This window comes from Lytechinus variegatus, chromosome 2 (assembly GCF_018143015.1).
Source record: "Lytechinus variegatus isolate NC3 chromosome 2, Lvar_3.0, whole genome shotgun sequence".
NCBI lineage: Eukaryota > Metazoa > Echinodermata > Echinoidea > Temnopleuroida > Toxopneustidae > Lytechinus > Lytechinus variegatus.
Genome location: NC_054741.1, coordinates 68,254,679 through 68,275,524, shown reverse-complemented (window position 1 = coordinate 68,275,524; position 20,846 = coordinate 68,254,679). Strand labels below are relative to the sequence as shown.

The following is a 20,846-nucleotide window of genomic DNA, read 5'->3' as shown; positions in this document are numbered from 1 at the left end:
ATTCCAGGAAATATAATCATTTACAACATATGTTCTCATTTTAAGCTAAGTTTATCACGCATTGACACTAACATGAGAGAAGCAACAATAGCACAAAAGTTATTATTTTTAAATATACTACAATCAACTGCATTTTTCTTTAAACGATGGCATAAACAGTGGCGGATCCAGGGGGGGGATTTTCGAGGAAAATATAAAAGTTTTTGGAAAGACAATAGAAATGTGAAAGGGGCATGATTTGATAATGTGAAGTATTATTTTTCACTGAATTTTGGACGAAAGAGATCCCATTTCTCATCATTTGAGGGGAAAAGGAGACGGGTGAATATTTCAGGAAGAGTAGTGTCGAAATAAGAGGTCTGAGTCGTGTAATTCTCTATTACCCCTGTTTTATATTTTTGTATAGGTTGTCCTCACCCACTTCAAAAAAAGTCATGGCACCACCCCTGGAACCCCCCCCCCTCTTACGGATCAATCCTGGATCCGCCGAGTTTGCTATAATATAGGGGCGAGTGTTTTGACAATAATAAAACATTGCAAAATAATGTACGATTTAGATCATTTTAAACATTAAAATACTTCATAAATATTTGTATACATATCAATATAACCGCCACCACCCATAATTCATTTGATTTCCTTTAAAAATCAGTCAATTTCCTTAAAAATAAAAGAAGGTTCTATAAAACGTGTAAAGAAATAAATATGATCTTAAAATATTGAACTATCTTTGAACATCTTTGCATGTTCATGTAAGCTGTATACATATAACACAATTATACATAATTATATGTTAAAATAATTTCAATCGCTTTTGAGAATAATTGAATATGACAGTGAAATGAGTAAATAATTACACAGTTGATAGAGGATGTCTTTAAAATTATAATGAAAAATTAAATATAATCGATGTTTACAGCTATACATCATTTTAACAATAAAAAATGTAAAAGTAGCAGTCGAAACATTTTCGTCAGATCACACTTTCACCTTTCAGTTATGACAAAAAGCGAAAGGACAACGTTTAACCATCATGGATCGTTTCCTTTTTTTTAGGAAAAATGACCTAACGCAAACTTGTCGACTTATATTATGATTGGCTGCATTAATTACTTTATACAATCAGTCATAAAAAGTATTGTACGATGGACTCATTTTTTTTAATGTTATGGTCCAATAGGTAGATCGCGGAATGAAACCTCCTCTTGATTACATGTTCAAGATGGGCTCAGTGATTTTCTCAATGAGAACACAAGGCTTTAATTTCAGATAATGTCTTACAAAACTAGCCCATGACTAGTCATTACAAATCAAGGTTTATGATAAAAATGATGACACGAAGTTTAGAAAGACTCCTGAGAAAATAAGATACAGACCAGGAAGTTGCCGATTTGCTGAATTAAATATGTTGAAATTGATGATCACTGCAAAAAGAAGAGGAGGGAATAATAAAAAAAGAGAGAATTAATAGAGGCGAATTTTAGTAGTGAAAATATTACATTTTGGTAAATAACTGATAAAGAGCTTTCATTAAAGATAATTATTTGTGAAACTATTTTACAATGAGAGAAGTAATTCCTCAATCAAGGATATTGTCATGAATTTGTCCTTGCATCTGCAAAGACAAATTGATTCAATTTGTAGGTAAAATACACTCGCCGAGAAAATAAAAATCCTTTAAAATTTATTTTTGAAAAACTGAACATTCTTGATAAAAACATTTTAGACGAAGATGATAAATCGTTTCACCATGCAAAATATTTCTTTTAGTTTTAGTTTGATTTAAAGTTTATGTTTTCGTTATTGTTGCATTGAATAATATTAGATGACACTAAGACTTACTAGTTTCACAGAACTCCCCTCTGAATCCTCGAGGACAATAACATGTGGTTTCTCCTCCAATCTTTGCACAGAATGCATTATTCTTACACGGGTTAGGATCGCAGTTCTGAATTGCTATCAAAATGATGAAAGAATGAAATGTGTAAAGTATTTTGTTTCATGAAAACTCCCTTTTAACAGTAGATTTTTGTTAAAATACCGGCATGACAGAAGCCGAATATGGTATATGAATATCCTACATTAATCAAGGTATGGGCCGTACATTAATAGACATAGCAAGATAATATGAAAATTATTCAAGTTTGAATGATTTTCTAATGGTATAGCAATGTACATTTATATTTTCACATATTTAGTATCTCGATGTACGATTGGGCAAAAGTTAATCACGTGGTTAAGCGTCAGGTCAGGAAAAATATTTTGATGAAATCGCGGCACTCTCCGTTTAAAAAATGTTTACCCACGGATAGCTTGTTTTAGTCGACGAGAGGGACTGTTTCACATTCAAACTTTTAGAATACACTATACACTATATACATTGCCTTATAAAAGGAGACATTAATTGCTACAATTTTTTTTGTTGAAATTTTTGGTCAAGGGTGTCTCACCAAGTTCACAGAATGAACCCGTCCAGTCATCAGTACACACACAATATTGACTCTGTTTATATTCTACGCAAGATCCACCGTTCTGACAAGGGATAATGGGACATGTTTCTGGAAGAAAAAAACAAAAGTATAGGACATTAAGACAAAATGTGGCACTAAGGAAGATAGATGCTGAACATCATCATCATCACCAACATCATCATCATCATCATCATCACCAACATCATCATCATCATCATCATCATCATCATCATCATCATCATCTTCATTATCATCATCATCACCATCATCATCATCATCATCACCATCATCATCGTCGTCGTAGTCGTCGTCATCATCGTCATTCATCATCGTCATCATCATCGTTCTCGTCATTATCATCATCATTGTAATCATCATCACCCATCACCATCACCATTATCTTCGTCGTCGGCCCCTATTGCATCCTGTCACCACCATCACCTTCATCGACCGTTGGTCGTATATCATCACGTCGTCATCATCATCACCATCATCAACATGCGAATGTTCCTCAAGTACATATGGGTTAGGAGCACTTTGACCACTTTCTAAGCTCTACTTTGACTTAGACTTGATCACAGTTATATAAGTACAACTTCCTAACAAAGGAAATTCAACAAAGTTCTTTAATTTCTTTCTTCTGTTGTAACGCTGAAAACTTTAAAGATCAAAAGAAATGGTTTACGAAATTCAAATGATGAGTAACCTGATGAAAAATATTCAATCTTCATCTCGGGATCAGCAGATAATGGCACTAAGATCCCATCTTTAATCCTCACTTGTGTAAATTAATCCCTCCCCAATGACAGAGCTTACCTTGTACCCCATTGCCAATTACTGAGAACAAGGTATTACCCGAGAGCTAATAATACCTACAAGAGTTGATTGCGAATCTCTTACATTAACTCAAATAGACAGTTGAGATGCGATGAGGAGCAGTAAATTGGTGCTTCCCATACACACTTCTCAAATCCTCCCAATGATCTGTTAGAGTGAAAGTTCAGTGGAAGCCTGGTTTGACGAGTGATTTTATTTTGTTAGAGGAAGAGCACGTTTGTTGGAGGAATGGGATTTTTAAAAGGGGGACAATATCCTTCGCCGGGGTATGCTAACATTAACGGATATCCGCTCTGATCCCTCAAGAGTATTTTAAGCTCAAAACTTTGAGTCGCTTGTGGGAGTTCAACTTGTTCAAACTGTCTATCGATCCGGGCTATCGATATTGAGAACTAAAAAACTAAAACTAGTGTGTATTTATTCATAAGGGAACGTTACGGTTACGCTGGTGTGACAGCTAGAAGCCGCTCTAGTCACAAGTTTTGAAGCTATTAAAGATTTAACTCCACCCTTAACAAAATGACGAGTTGAATGAAGCAAAAAGTAAGCATAACATTATTTTCTTGCAATAAAATTCGGATTGATTTAAAATAAGGATTTAGAATAATTGTTTATTTTTTTCATTTTTAGAATCAAAATCAACTTGTTGTCATGGATTTCTTTCAGAAAATATTCGGAAAATAGCCATTTCGTTCCATCTAGAAGTTAATTTTCATAACTTATATATAAAAAATATACTTTGCGAATAAAGAGGAATTCTGTGGTAATGGTTATTGGCCATAGTACACAAAATTTTGAAGTAATGTGGGGAAAATCGTCATTTATCGATAAGGTTATAAGCTGGAGGTGATTACTTGGTTCTAATACCCAAAAGCCAACCCAGTATTGAATTGTGTTTTTTTTCGATCTTATTTCCGATAAGCACAATCATATATACCAATAGTTTTATGCTCGATGCCAAAAGCCGCCAAAACATTTTAGAAGATTGTATTTGTTTAAAAAAAACTATTAAGGGTAATTTAAAGAATTAAAACTTCAAAACTGGAGCAATTATATCAATATACCAATAGTTAGAATATGGGCATGAACCCATTTCTTTCTATTGGTGGAGCCAGGTGCCAACATGGAGGCGTTTTCGCTGTACTCGTTAGGTAAGGAGGATCGCAATAATGCACCCCTTCCTGTAACCTATCCAGAGTGATAGCGGAACTTAGACCAAGATTGCTTGACACAGGTGCTAAAATAACCGACAATAATCCAGATTAGTTGCTACTGGCACGTATGTGACCTAATTTATAGTGAAAGATGTATAGGATTCAACATTCATAGACTTTTGATATTAAACATTGGGCGAAACTGTGTCTTTCAGAACCACTGACTAACTTTTATTAGGTATCTTGCCGAGTCATGCGTTTCTTCCTCTTTGAATTACGTTTTTCGTTCCTGTTTACTTGAAAATGACTGAATTCAGTTTAATGAATACAATGATGGAAGAAATCAAAGGCGTGGGTGGTGAGATCAATCTAAAAATTCAGAGCAATAAAGGTACGAAAAATATTTTTTTTTTAGAAACATAAATAAAGACAATGTGGCATAACACGGAATGAAGGACCAGACGGTATAAAAGACACATACTAGAAAGCTGGAGAGATAAATCTAAAAACGAATTAGAGAAGATTGGGAAGCAATTCGTGGAGAGTATGAAAGAACTGAGTAGGAGGTATGAACACGTTAATAAAGAAAAATATCAATGCCATCAAGGATTTTTTTTTATATTTAAGTACGGACTAATGATGATGAATTCATACATTCATTAAAATAAACAAAAATATCTTTTCAACTGCATGAACAAAAGTGAAAACTTTATAGGACATCTGGACAAGGGGAAGCCCCTTTGTGCCCCTTCAAAGACTTCTACTCTTCCTAACTAGCTCATGATCCAAATTAGATTCGACACGTCTCGACACATAATCCTATCAAAATCCCTCTTTCACACTTCAGCTGCAATCCCTTGAATATCCTTTTATGATTCGTGTTTTTAGCATTGTGCACGAGATATAGCGGGAATTTATTTTAAGACTTGGCTCGAAGGCGTCCTATAAAGCCTTGGATAACTATTATCCTGGTTATTTAAAAACGAATTCGACGGCACTACTCGCGTTATGTGGAATGGCAAGGGAAGACCATTTGACCTATACTCTTTGAAAGATATCAGGACCCCGTCGTACAAAGAGTCCACACATTATGGAAGGCCAGCAACGTCAACATCTAAAATGCATGTTTCATCAAAACATTTTCTAGATATGCTGTATATTTGTACATTTATTTTTGTTGTTGAAAAGTTACTGTGGTTCTCTTTGTTTACAAGGAACATTGTCCAAATTTCCTAAAGAAAAATTATGACATTGATGGTTTCCATAAAGTTGAAGTCAATCGGATTAATCGTAACTCTTTGTACGACTGGGCCCAGATCTACTTATGCACCTATCAATTTTTATGAACGTAAATTGATGTCGATGGTTTTTTTTGAAAAATCAAATTCTCATTATAGTCACCATACTCGTCACTGTCGTCATCAGGATGATCATTATCATCAGCATCATCATCATCATCATCATCACAATCACAACCACCACCATCATCATCACATCATTGTCGTCAACATCACCATCGTCATCTTCTTCTTCTGCTTCATAATCATCTTCATCATCATCATGATTATCACCACCCTTCTTTTCTTTAGGTAGTTTGGTTTCTCACCTATTTCACAATGTATGCCATCGTATCCAGCTGGGCATGTGCAAACGTATCTCGAAGGATCTGAGCTAAAACACGATCCACCGTTCATACATGGGTCGCTTAAACAGGGACTACGTTCATCTGTATATACAATTTTAAAAGACAAAACGATAATTCGATATATCTTGATTTCTTTTCTAAACAGTATTCACTGAATCATTCCAAATTTTTTGTACAAATTATTACTATATCACATTGCGGCTATCAAATTGAATGTAGCAAGTATCATAAGACAGGTAAAAAGCGAACTAAATGTACGAGAAGTTATATACAATAAGAAAATCAGGTAATTACTAATTAGAATTTTGTATTGTGTTTGTCCTGAAGTACAGTTATCAAAGAAAACCTAAGCTTCAATATGAAAAAAAACCGATCCAATCAATTTGTCACTTCTGATGAAATACAATACATTGATACCCCGGCTGGAAATAAAGGAACAATCGAGTTGATCAACATAAAATCTTTATTGAGGAAATGCAAAGAATGTGGTTTACCTTGTTCACACTGTTCACCGTGATAATAGGGACGACACAAACATGATTGATCAGCTGGTGTGAATCCACCCACACAGGTTGCTCCATTCCTGCACTCATTATTAGCGATACACGAACCAGCTTCATTTTAAAAAATACAGTATAAAGAAAATATGAGGACATTATTTCGCAAACATAAAAACTGAATCGACGTTTATCAGATCACATAATTATGGATAATTATTCAATTATGTACATTTTTCAACATTTTATTGGAGATCTTAAAATGTGATTGAAAACAAGTCATTTCGTAGAATGGATTTACACTACATTTGCCTATTGAGAATTTGACAAAAACTGTCAACTACAAAACAGCCGACATTTTGCTATTTTGGTTATTTACTTTACCAAGTTGGGGGGGGGGGGAGGCCCTGTATTTATATTTCCAAATTATGCATGGTAACCAATAAGTATGCTTAAAGGTCAAGTCCACCTCAGAAAAATGTTGATTTGAATCAATAGAGAAAAATCAGACAAGCACAATGCTGAAAATTTCATCAAAATCGGATGTAAAATAAGAAAGTTGTGACATTTCAAAGTTTCACTTATTTTTAACAAAATAGTTACTTGAACGAGCCAGTTACATCCAAATGATAGAGTCGATGATGTCACTCACTCACTATTTCTTTTGTTTTTTATTGTTTGAATTATACAATATTTCAATTTTTACAAATTTGATGATTAGGACCTCCTTGCCTGAAACACAAAATGTTAAAATAATGGAATTTCACATGTTCAGGGAGGAATGAAACTTCATTTCACATGACAATGAGGAGAAAATCAAAATATTTCATATTTCATATAATAAAATACAAAAGAAATAGTGAGTGAGTGATGTCATCAGTTCCCTCATTTGCATACCGACCGAGATGTGCATATAACTGTTTTGTGAAATGAAGCGAAACTTTAAAATGCCATAACTTTCTTATTTTACATCCGATTTTGATGAAATTTTCAGTGTTATGCGTGTTAAATTTGTCTCTTTTTATTCAAATCAAGTTTTGTTGGGGTGGACTTGTCCTTTAAAGTGTTCAACTGTCAAATTCACTAAATGGAAAGCAGGGACCGGAGCATGGACGAAGAAAGTTTAAGAAAAATTACATTGGAATCGATCAAAAGAAACAACGCACCCAACAACTTCATAACTAATTTTTTGTGGAACAAAGCTTCTCAATACCACTACATACCCAATATGTCATGAAGTTTAGTTTTCATTCGTTACCTATTTCACAGTGAGTTCCATAGTAGTTTTCTGGACACGTGCAGTTGTATGTGTTTACATTTGTCTCCGTGCAAGTTGCTCCATTTTGGCAGGCATTGCTACGACATGCGGGAATAACTGCGATGAAAAAATAATCGAGGAAAAGCCAAGTAGTCAATTAGATTGTGACAATGGTGGTGCTTATCATTCTGTTTTAAATATAAAGAGCATGTCCCGTGCAAAAACTAAATGATATAAAAGAACAAACTGGATATTTAAAATTAGATTTAAAAAAGTATTGCAACATAACACATAGTGTTATGAAAAACAGTAATACAATAATCCTCGTATTTTAATTCATATTTCAATTTTTTTGTATCTTTCTCATTGCCACGTTTGTCAAATTTTATTAGAATACAAAAATTAAGATATCTTTAAAGAATATTTTTAAGTTATATGTTTCAATTGGCATATAAAGTTTGCATGGGTGGAGATACAAGTTAATGCAAAAGTTCGAGGTTCGAACCCCGTTAACGTCTGTCGTTTGGATAATTCCTGAAAAGATTTCAGCTTTTATAAATATTATTAGTTATACAAGTCGAGGAAATAAGCTTTCGAGCTTTCATGGGCAATCCTGTTCAAGCATACTGATTTTAATGCTACTCTGCGTATGTTTTGGTGACTTGGCAAATATAACAATCGATTAAACAATAAGTAATCAATCAATCAACGTCAATATAATGCCATATGTCATATTCAAAATACTTAATTAACTGATACACCTATACCATCATTACTATATTTCTTTCGGAAATTGCATCTACATTGCACGAGCCTTTAAGTAGTTAATTTACACTACATCCTCAGAAAATGATTTCACGTAATATCAAATAACCTACGATTTTCACATAAAGTCCCTTCAAATCCATCGGCACAGTTACAAGCAAAACTTGTTTTATCTTGACTACTGAAACATACTGCTCTGTTCTGGCAAGGGTTGCTCAAACATGGATTTATTCCTGCACAGGGAAAAAAAAGAAAGTTAGAGAAAGGGGGAAAAAAGGAGGGGGAGACGGGATGATACAATGAGAAAGAAAGCAAATCAGGATCATGTTTCATGAAAATAGTATCACATTTCAAGTTTGTGTTATAAGCTACTGATATAATGGCATTTGATTTGTAGGAAGCAAATTGCCAATGGACATCCATCAATTCATCATTTCATAAATCAGAAAACAGGATGAATGGCATGGGAAACATCCTGAATACATTTTATGAGATAATAGTTTCAAAATCTTTGTCTCGCATAAAATGCATCATATTTAGCATGATTATGATCATTGGCTTGACTTATGCAGAAACTCGGAAAAACATTATACGTGAAGAAACAGAGAAATGATGTGGCGGTCGTAAGAAATTGACGTTAAAATTAGAGCCATTATTATTGATATTTGCAATTAGCACAGCTAGTTATAGAATCACTGAGAAATAGGATACAAGTCAAGAGTAGGAATTTCATATTTTTTTTTAAATACAACTGCATGCATGGACAATATTACTCAAGTTTGTTGAATGCTTAACTAAATTAAATGATAATATATCCGCACGCAAGGTAGGACTTTTATGGTCAGTCAGCAATTCCGCATGAATTATCATTCTAGTGAATAAATAACAATCCAAGTACACTGCATTTTGAAAAGATGAGCAAGTCCCAATCCGGTGTGTTTTATATATATATATATATATATTGTCTCAAATTCATCACGTGACCAGTTATTTATTTTAAGCTCACATATGACTGGCAATGACTGATACTAATGACAAGTACTATTGACTGGTCATTTTTTTTTAGATGAGGATGGATTATCAAATAATACAGATCCACATCAATACAATGATGTATGATACACATCATGTTGCAGGAGCGTTATAATAATTACCCACACTTGGTACCTTTGATTCATACGCCCTCTGCTTTGTCTCGGGCGTGATATAGAGTTGTTCAAAAGGTACCATGCTGTGCGTATATTTTCACTGATGCCCTTAATGACTTGTATTATTTGTATACGACTTCGAATCATGTGACAAATGTCAATAAAATGGTTTATCATAATGTACCGTAATGTAAAAAGGAAGTAAATATAGGTGATGAATGAAAATTCTAAATGACACATGAAGGAAAGAGAGGGATAGATTCACTATTATTCTTTTTACAAGCAACGCAATTGGTGGTGGTATACTAGTCAGGCCGTTGCCACCAGTCGGTTTGACCCCCACGTATATTTAGTTCAAACTTGTCACCAGTATTTTGTCAAAACCGGATATTTTGACTCCGGTCTACTGGTGAATATTTGACAGTCATTCTTTTAAAAATATGACGTAATACACTCCATCCCCTTCACCCCATCTACCAAGGGGTGCAATAGTTACACCTCAGATTTAATTCAATATGAGGTATCGGAGCTGCTAATGATTTACATAATAAGCTTTGGGATGTGTGATATTTTTAAATGTGTATCCTTGAAAGGTAATTTTCTTAAAAGTTAGGTAACCATGTTTTTTTTACCCAATCCACTGGGAATTCTCAGGGAGTTTGCTCTTCTTTGCACTGTTAATACATAATCTTTATCAAGGGACTCGTAGCATAAATATATGCGACTGGATTGCAAATATGAAAGAACACCCATGATTTGTTCAATGTCAGGTTTTTTTAAAACAAAATACGCATACTTCAATGATTTTCACTGGTCATTGGCAATTAGATCTTGATTACAAGCATCTGTATATTCTTGAAATGTTATTAATATGATTAGAAATCTAAATCGCAATATTTCAACTATAACCATCTAACGAGACACATTGGACCTTCAATGATATAGTGGTTTGTTACATTAAAAACAATTTTATGAAAAAACTATCTAGATCTTAGACAAGAAATAATCAGGAAAGATACGAGACAGACAATTAATGGAAGTGTTACAGCGTATTGTTTAACTAAAGAAAAGAAGGATGATTCAAAGTGAGAGAAAAATATTTCAGTTCATCATTCAAATTGGAAAAAAGTTACATATCTTGTTTTAAGAAAATAGTATATAATTATGAAGATGATCTGGGTCCTGTAACACAAAGGTTAACGATTGATTGCTAATTTCAAAGAACAATTCTGATTGGTTCATAGTCAGTCTACTTAGCTAAATGCGCATTCAACGAGGATCTTGATTAGTCATTTAGCGATCAATCGCTAACCGTTGTGTTACGGCGCCCCGATCAACATACGGACGCAGTTAATGGAAATGAGATGACCAAGAACCACACAGACCATAGTGGTTGACATATGAATCGTGTTAATGTTAGACTTTCTTCCATGACTAGAGACATATTCTTGGTGTTTCTATTAGATATGATGATAATTAATAAGTAATTTATCCACATTGTGCTACACTCGACCCAGGTGATGTGAATGGTTACCCGGTAGGATTTATTCCTTGAACGCTTTAGCGCCTATTAATTTGGCGGCTTAGCTACAGCCGGGGTAACAATAATGATACTAAGTATCAAAGCGAAGTTCAGTATATACACATAGTAACTGCACTATATAAATGGACTTATTATTATTATATGAAATATATCCAAGTTATCCATACCGTCATGTGAATTAAGAGATGTGTTCCTATAAACTGAATATTCAGTATTTTGCAAAGGGACACATTAGTTTAGGCATATCCAACTATTGTGATTCAAAGCAGGTGTCCTGTGCACCAATATTTTGGTGCATAGATCTTATCTAGTTGATGTGGTTTCAGATCCTTTATCAAAGCAAAAATAAAGCTCCATATATACTGTTTATGAACTCGTCGGTTTTTTGAATGAGCTGTGTGGAATGGCTGCAAAAACCCATCTCTTGGTTTATCGTTTTGAATGCAAGGGGACACTAAACATGACACAATCAGCACCCCCCTAAAAAAATATAATAAGTTGGTAAGTAAGTAAAAAAAAATATATATATATACAAATTAATGAATAAATAAATTAATGAATGAATAAATTAACGAATGAATAAATCAAGAAATAAGCAAGTGAAATAAAATATAAAACAAAATGAAATGAACATAAAAAATGAATTTCAATTCATCTGAGAGTAATGCCAGAGAAACCAGGTGTTAGCTTCGAGTGGAAAATGGTGATTATTAGACGATACATTTGGCTTATTATCAAGGTCATCACTCACTGGTTTCGCAATTGGTCCCGGTAAAAACGTCATCACAAATACAACTGTAGTCATATGTATTTTGAGGTTGGAAACATAGACCACCGTTCATGCATGGATTGCTGATACACGGGAGCATGTCTAGAAGTTGGCGGTTATGGGAGGAATTTTTAACGGAAAAAAAGCAAACAAACGGAAGAAAAATAATGGATAACATCAATTTTTTGTTTTCTGATAAAGAAAATCATATCAAGGTGGGTAATTGTGAGTATAGTGGGACAGTTAAACGTTTGAGAGGAAAACGAGCAGCAGACGAACAGGAGAAAATTCATCATAAGGAGAGGGTCAACATCAGTGCTTATCTAAGGGTGGTGGGTTATAGGTAGTTCGATGTTTGGGCAAGAAAACAGCAAAAAAAGGGGTCGCAAATCATCAATGAATTGCATTTGGGTGGCTAAAATACATTCCAAAAATGTTTTTATTTCCCCCTATTTTTGTTCTCCTATTACAAACAGGGGAACAAATTGAATAGAATTTCATTACCATGCGTTTATTTCATGATTGGAAAGGATTGTGTTTTGATGAAACATGTAATGATATAAGCGTAAAGTTTCTTTAATTCATTTATATACCTTTAGATCCCCAATTTCTATCAAATGTTAGATAGAAATGTATTTTCCTATATATTCACGCTCCACTTCTTTCTGTTATTTATGTTTTCGTCAATATTACCTCCTAATTATGATTTCAATAATGTTCTTAATAAACAATTCCTAATCGAAAAAAATTGGTAAGAGTATGGCTGGGGAACTCATTCTGAGCCGTTGTGTAGTGGTTCTGACTATCGCCTTGTAAACAGAGGGTCGTGTGTTCGAATCCCACCGCGGTCTAGCGTCCTTTGGCAAGGCGTTAATCCACACTTTGCCACTCTCGACCCAGGTGCTAAATGGGTACCCGGTAGGATGCGAAAGATATTGTATGTTTGATTTTGCCAGCGCCATAATGAGGCTGCGATGAATGCAAGGAATGCTCCCCAGGGAGTGGAAATTGTGCACTTTTCGTGCGGGATTGAAATGAATCCAATGACCGGGGTAGTAATATGCTGTAACGCGCTTTGAGCCATTCTGGGAAAAGCGCTTAATAAAAATTGGCTATTATTATTATTATTATTCTCTGAGTCATTACTAAAGGGTTTGATGACGTCTTAAACTAAAATTATCTAGTCATATTTTTAGAGTGAACTGCCACCTGTAGGTCGAATTAATGTAGGAGATTATAATTGATTAAATCCTCTTCCCCTTTTTGTGGGAGGAGGGTTTAATAACTTGATGCGGAAATATCATCCCTTTGAAATGTATGTTGCAGTTATTCGATAACCAAAAAGTTCTACTACCAGGACTGGTCTACCCTAAAACATGGTTAAATTCAAATTCAGGGATTATGTCGTTATGATGTCTTTACACATTAATTTGATTTAAATTCGTATTTTCTTGGTATGGAATCATTATTGAATTCTTCTCAACATCAATCGAAATTTAAACACATTTACTTTTAATGAAAGTTTTGCAAATAAAAGGTGAGTAATCCACGTATGTCATCCAATAATTTTGGCGCTAATATTAAGAGGATATCATCCGAATGGGGGTCGTTGAGGAAATCACCTCTATACTCGAAAACTTTACACGGGGGCACGAATTGCACTTCTTTTGAATAGCAAAGAGGGAAGGGGCTTAGATGAATACTTACTGATTTCACAATCGCTACCAGTGAAGCCATTTCTACACGTACAGTGATGTAATAAACCACCAAGGGCCGTAAAACAAGTACCTCCATTCAGACACGGTTGACTATTACACGCATCGGCTACAGTACAAAATAAAACAAAAAACATTATTTTCGTTTACAAATAATAAAGATTGGAGAAAGAAAGGGATGGAGACCAAGAGCACGTATTAATGGAAGAATGAAAGTAGTACACTGCTGGTGGAGTAGAGACCTTAGAAACAATGTAGGTAATTTTCTTTTATTTGATTTTTATTTAAATTTCAATCAAATTTAATCATATTATCTGCCTCTTTCTCTCTGGTGTGGTATTTTATGTAGGACTAAACAGAAGACGATCTCGTATTGACCAGGGGTACTTAAAAAAAGTAGACAGCCACCCAAAAGATATAATTTAATGCTGTTCTTCCGTGGACCCCATGGAAGAACAGTATTGTCAAGTTGACAAAACTGAATATGGGCTATCCATGCGTTTTGTATTTGTTTAATGGGGATCATTTCCCATTTAAAAATACCTACAAAAAAGTCTTAAGGGGCATGTGCACCCTTTGCTCACCTACCCCAAACACACACTTTTGACCCGAATCTAGGAATAAATGTTTATTTATAAAAAAAATTGTAACGGATAAAATTTTGGATGGCTATATACTCACGTTCCTCACAGGTCTCTCCCATCCAACCGAAGGCACACCTACAAACGAAATCAGCTCCGTCAGATATACACGAACCACCGTTCTTACAAGGTCCTCGAACGCAAGAATTATCTAGAATTAAAACAAATTATATCGAAATTAATCATGGTCATCGAGAAAGGGAAGTGGTAATCCGAATTAATCTTTCTGAAATTTAAAAGACAATCAACAACAAAGACATGATACCACTCACCTCATAATTGATCATATCTGATAAGAGACTTGTGCTATGCATGCTGATGTTTTCATCCTTAATAGTTGAATGGTGATTGATATATACAAATAGTTAAATGAATGAAGTAATTATTAGATTAATCAAACCTGAAAATTACGAATTAAGGTTATTTTACAAAATAGAAACATGTTAAATATTATAATATGAATAAACAGATAAAACTAGGAATGTACAGATAATAGATACAGGAATCAAAACTAACTATATAAACGAATACATAACGAATTAATAAATGAATGAATATTGATCGAATGAATGACAAAAGGCAGGAATAGTGAATGGGAAATTGGAAGATCGACCGTCAAAGCAATGAAAAATCAATTAGTTCATTCATGAGAAAGAATTGCGAATTAAGAATTAATACAAAAGATTTAAGGAAAAAAAAGAACAGAGATACACTGCCTGCACCACATGCTCTGAGAATTCTAGCGGGATAGGTCACATTTATTCACACGTCATCTGACCTGATAGGTTGTGTAAAGCGATACTTTCAACGTTATCTAAGAGGAAAATATGAAATTGATAATTCAAGATTGAACGCTATTTATTGAGCAAGTTTGGAGGAAATGGGATATTTTAGCAAGAGTAGTTCCAGTTTCAGCTGTCTCTCTAATATCGTGATATATTAAGGCTCATATAGACTTTAAATATAGTCAACAGTTCAGAGATTCTATGAAGTAGAAGTATCAAGCATCGATATGTAGGCCAAGAACTTTCTCTATTTTTTTCGGGCAGGTCATGGAGTTTCGTGAATCATTTTTGATAAACGCATCTTTGTGGGTCATTTACATTCAATATCTCCTAAAAATAATTCCACAATAACAGGAATATCATTATCGTAAATAGTACTGAAACATTGATAATGTTTGATATCAACTTTAAGATTTTGTCCTTTAAATGCCGTATTTTTCACGGGAATTTTTTATCTGAGCTTTGAAAATTCCCCGACTTTTGACGCTTTGTGCGCACGAAGAGCACGTTTTCTTGCTGGGGAGGTTTCAAAATGTATTCATTAAAATCGAATGTTTCATAATTAACATAGTAAACATACTATGATTAAAAATTATAATCTATGTTGGAGAATCAGATGCTTCGTATGAATTTGAATTAATATTTTTTCGATGGCTAAAATTTCATTTAATAAGCGTTGTCAGTTGTAACCGCTTTAAAACTAACTTGGAATGCTGGTCAAACGTTGGGTATAAGTCTTTTTCCACATCGGTTTCTTTGAAAATTAGCGATACGACCAACAACATTCTTTTGGCTGTGTATTTTGTAATGCAGCATGTTTCTCGGTATATTTCATTATTCTACAGCACCAATGTAAACGTTGTTTGGACAATGAGTAACAGTTGCAGTTAAAGTTACGGTTTTAATTTGTTGTGAAAATTGATTAATTTTCGTTGTAAATGATGAATAAGCAGATAAATGAATGGATGAATGAACGAATGATTTATTGATAAAATGATATGTTCTGCATGTTCCTCTCGAAGAACAGTTTACAGCTGAAGTGGCTACCATGGGTAAATACGAATTGTTATCATTATTAGTATTAACATTAAACCTCTGAACATCATAAGATAAACGAACAATTCATACGATATATCTGGTCTACACTTTACATATAGATTTAGAATCCAAATTAGTAATATTCAAAGACCAGCCACACATTGGTTTTGATATTCAACCTTAAATATTTGAAATTGAAGCCAAGTAAAAGATTTGAATTTCAATTCATCTGAGAGGAAAAGACAAATCTTGACCATTCGAATTTCAATCCAAAGCTAAATTGCAGCTGATCTTGATTTTTTTGTTCTGATTCAAAGTGCATCGTTGTGCTCTTTGATTTTGGAAGGTATGACATTGCATTAAATTAATATTGCTGTCTGGTTGGCTCAAAGTTTGGGAAAGTACTTGAGATTAAACGTACATTGTGCCTACCCTGGCCCCTTTTTATTTTGTCAAGACATTATTGTCTGTGCTAAAACCTGATTTCTGTTATGGGCATATCACGAGTCCTCCTTGTCTCTCTACCTACCGACTATCTCACAGAGTTGTCCAGAATAACCCACAGGACAGGAACATTGGAATGTATCTATTCGATTGATGCAACCAGCGCCATTTTGACAGGGATTAGGAAAACATGGCGTGTCTATTGGGAAAAAAATAATAATAAAAGTGCGAGGATAAGAAAAAGAGACAGTCAGAGAGAGATAGACAGAGAGAGAGAGAGATTGGGGGGGGGGATAAATTGAGAGGACGTGGGAAAGTGATACGAGTGTTTTCATTTTTTATTAATAGGGAGGTGGAATAGAACCAATGGATAAAATGTGTAAAAAGTATCGTCTATAGAAACCTTTTCATTTTATTAAATTGCTGCTAGATGACTTAAAAGTGAAGCCATTTTCTCTCAATTGAATAACAGAGTTACTAAAATCATGCTATTTTTTGTATATGCTCTTTTATTTATTTCATTTTGCTTCTTACAAATTTTGGCTTTCTTTTTATTCACCTTTTATTTATACCTCTCCACTAAAATACGGGGCTTTCACCCACCACTGCTTCCCTGTAGCATCGCTGATTACATCTTTATACGCATCACCTCTCATGTCAATTTCTGATTTCGAATTCTAAAAAAAATATATAGACATTTATATCAACCTTTTATACGAGATGTTCTTCTAAATCAAGCTCACATGGCTATTTTAAACTTTACCTGCAATGCCCCATTGTTAAATGTATTTGTGCAATCCTTGATCGCCTAAAAAAGTTTGATATTGCAAATTACTCTGATTTACAAAATCGGTGATCCAATACACGTTATATTCTATAACCTCCTTCTATTTCCAGTTTTATTCAATGTAGCTATTTTTTTCAAATGAAACATACATGTATATGCATCTCTGATATAGTACGTAATGATTCAATGGAGAATGAATACATTCATTTTCAATGAAGATGAATTGAAAAGAAATAAAAATGTTCCTGTATTACCCGGAAGACCGTTTAAGAGGGCAATACGGACGAGTTTTTTTTTCTCACAAATCTTTCTAATAATAAGTGAGGGGCTATTTATCCAAACTATTTTCGAAATGTTTCATATTTAGATTAGTTTGTACTGGGAAACCTTGACATTGGGGCAGACAACAATTAATACAACACGAATACTAACTGAGATAGGGAGAAGAATAGGCTGTCACGTCTTGTATATCATCAGTTGCTCCGAATAAATGATAAAATTATGGTCATTAATCAGCGTTCCTTTTTAAAAACAATGTTCTTGATAATCATGATAATTCGCACTTCTTTGTGGGGGGGGGGGATGGAACTGTTTCGTAAAGCTAATCGTTAATTTGGGCATACAATTCAGAACGAATGACATAAGTATTCTTACACTTGAAAAGATGAAATAATGTAAACACAGAATTGTCATTAAAAATAACTTTTTCCACATTTTCAATTAGTTTATTTAAAATAAAAGCAGCACTATGTTAAAAAGGGTTTCGTTCCGGCCAGTCGTTATTAAATTCATGGGCCCGCATGCTGAGTTCGGGTTTAAATGAAACCCTGGTTCAAAGTTGTGGTTTGAAAATTGAGAGTCAATTTGGGGCACACATCCTTAACAGTACACATCCAATTTATTAACTCATATGACACCCAAATTATTCATAATTGACTGGGAATGTTAACTGAAGTATTTTTCTACATTATAAAAGCAAAAGAAAACAAAATAGTAAATATAAGAAATATACAATATAAACAGTAATTTTATGTTTTTGGCTCCCCATAATTTTAGCACTGAGTAAGACCGTGGCTTAAGTTAAACCTTACATCAGAATACGGCCCATGAAGTCTACTTTTTTCGAACAGCTTTATAGACATGAACGGCCTGTCATAAATGAAAACAAGTTCTTCAGTTAGTAATTAGTCGGGGTTGAATCTTACCCCACCCCACACACATATATCAACGTGTAAAATGCTGCTTAAAGCTGTCATATCGTGTTCTAAATACAATCACGTCGAACATCATTGGCCCCTTGATATTAATTGACTCACTCGTCTCGTCTTCAAGAATAACTCTTCACTGGTCATTAACTGTCGGGTCACGGGACTAATCATGAATCATTAATTAGTTCTGGATAACCTCATGCGAACATAATATCCAGTTAACAGTTACATTATCAGAATGCGAGCAGCCTGATTATATCATTAAAGATGTGATAAATTAACATGTCATACTCATCTGAGGTCTTGATGCACTAATCGACCCTCCCCTCTTTAGTCCTGCTCCAACATTTGACACGGGACATATGGACCCTTTCTATCATCTTTATCAACCCATCCTACCTATTGAAGGGATGATTTCGGGGTTTTATCATTGTTACATTGGTTACTGATACAACCGAGCCCAGAACCAGGGGCCTAGAATTTCAGGTCTGCAATGATGTGCTTAGACCACTCAGCGAGGACACCTCCAAAGGCTAGTCGAGATTCGAACCTTACCTAAAGTGCAAGTGCTACCGGTGAAGCCAGCTGGGCAGAGGCAGGAGTACTGATTGGGAGATACAGCAACACACGTGGCATCACTCAGACAAGGACTGGTCGCGCATGGATCTACAGATCAACCAGAGGATAGAAGAAATCAATGGTGGCATTTCACACATTAGCACAGGATTCGACTGGAGATTATCACCCAATGCAATTACCCGTGACGTCTGACCGAATCATACTATGATCAGAATGGGTGAAAAATAAAATTACGCGAAGAAATTGGACGAGATAGCTAGAACCCATGTCATACACAGAAGCGGGGGGGGGGGGGGGGGGCAAAACACACATACACACAAACAAATAAACAAACAACACTCCCCCAAAAAATAATAATAATAATAAAAAAAAAATAAAGCTTCTAGAATCTATTGTTGCTTTCATATTTTCGCAAAATGGCATAATGTGTGTATCAGCTCCTTCAATTTCAAAATAAAATGAAAAGAAACACCATCAAAATGTATTCTTTAACATTTTATTATTTTCTCACTCCCTTCCCCAGTTTGGTCATATATGTGAATCATCACCACTTAATGATAAAAATTAATTTGAAAAAAAAAGTTTATAAACATCTTAAATTAGATGGCAAAACATTATATATTTTATGAAATTAATGAGTCAACCATTGTATATATCTATATGTAAATTCTAGTGCCTAATTTATCATATTCTCTATTGAAACACCTAATTTATCATTCATGTTTTAGACATAGTAAGATCACACCACAGCGCGTTGCGTCCTCTTTTTTGCGTTACTTTTAGTGTAAAAGATTAGATCTTGTAAGAATCTAAAATTCCTTTTACTAATGGAATAAATAGAAGAATATACTTTAAAATGCGAACGGATTTGTTCAATGATAGAAACATATCCTACCTTGTGATAGCACAGATGTGATCATTTGAAATATGCAGACGATATAGCAAACCAGACGTGATAAATTCCCGTAAATTCCCGCCATGATATCCTTTGATTCAGAAAACGATCCCAGTAAATAAAATACATTTAGTCAAACTTTATTGCTCCTAAACGATACCATCGCATGCTTATTGCCGAGAAGCGTCACTTGTCTACTAGCTCATTCGATGAATTCTTTTAAGTTGGTTCAACTTTTCCTCAGATCATTGTCGATTTTCAGGGCTAGATAAAAACCAAAGGCACGGGAGTCGAAAATGTGTCGAAGTTTGATCTGCCTAACTACAGTTGTCTTTCAGCGAAGATTAACTTGTAGCGCTGATGCGGAGCTGGTGTTTTTCTTGAGTCTAGGCCAGGTGCTCACGGCAGACTTTCCATAATATCTGTCAATGCCTTTGAGAGCATCAGCACTTCCCTTCCTTCTCTGAACTTGTGAAGTGCGCAATTTCAACACATTTTTCTTATCGGATGGGACCGAGTGAGAAGACAGGGGCGTATATTTGGAAACGGAGAGTGAAGGTCTCGGAAGCCAAGCAGTGAAAGAACAATACAAAATAATCCATTCTTTACCTGGACTTCGATCCTTTGTAAAAAAGCTTTCAGATGATCCAACCGAGAGGCCAAAGAA

General features: G+C 34.5%; 1 protein-coding gene across 3 annotated transcripts; it reads right to left on the bottom strand.

Moving 5' to 3' along the window:
* Positions 1-152: 152 nt before the first annotated feature.
* Positions 153-20,671, bottom strand: LOC121408771 (fibropellin-1-like). 3 transcript variants are annotated; one of them, XM_041600401.1, is made up of 13 exons: positions 20,180-20,670; positions 19,261-19,371; positions 16,796-16,909; positions 14,484-14,594; positions 13,795-13,911; positions 12,070-12,189; positions 8,741-8,860; positions 7,863-7,979; positions 6,602-6,721; positions 6,069-6,188; positions 2,451-2,558; positions 1,843-1,956; positions 153-1,424 (listed from the first exon to the last, which is right to left on the bottom strand). In XM_041600401.1, the coding sequence occupies exons 1-13, from the start codon at positions 20,262-20,264 to the stop codon at positions 1,318-1,320; spliced, it is 1,464 nt and encodes a 487-aa protein (XP_041456335.1). In that variant the 5' UTR covers positions 20,265-20,670; the 3' UTR covers positions 153-1,317. The 3 variants fall into 3 exon arrangements, with proteins under 3 accessions (XP_041456335.1, XP_041456336.1, XP_041456337.1); XM_041600402.1 differs by lacking the exon at positions 16,796-16,909 and having other exon boundaries at positions 20,180-20,671; XM_041600403.1 differs by lacking the exon at positions 12,070-12,189.
* Positions 20,672-20,846: the final 175 nt, after the last annotated feature.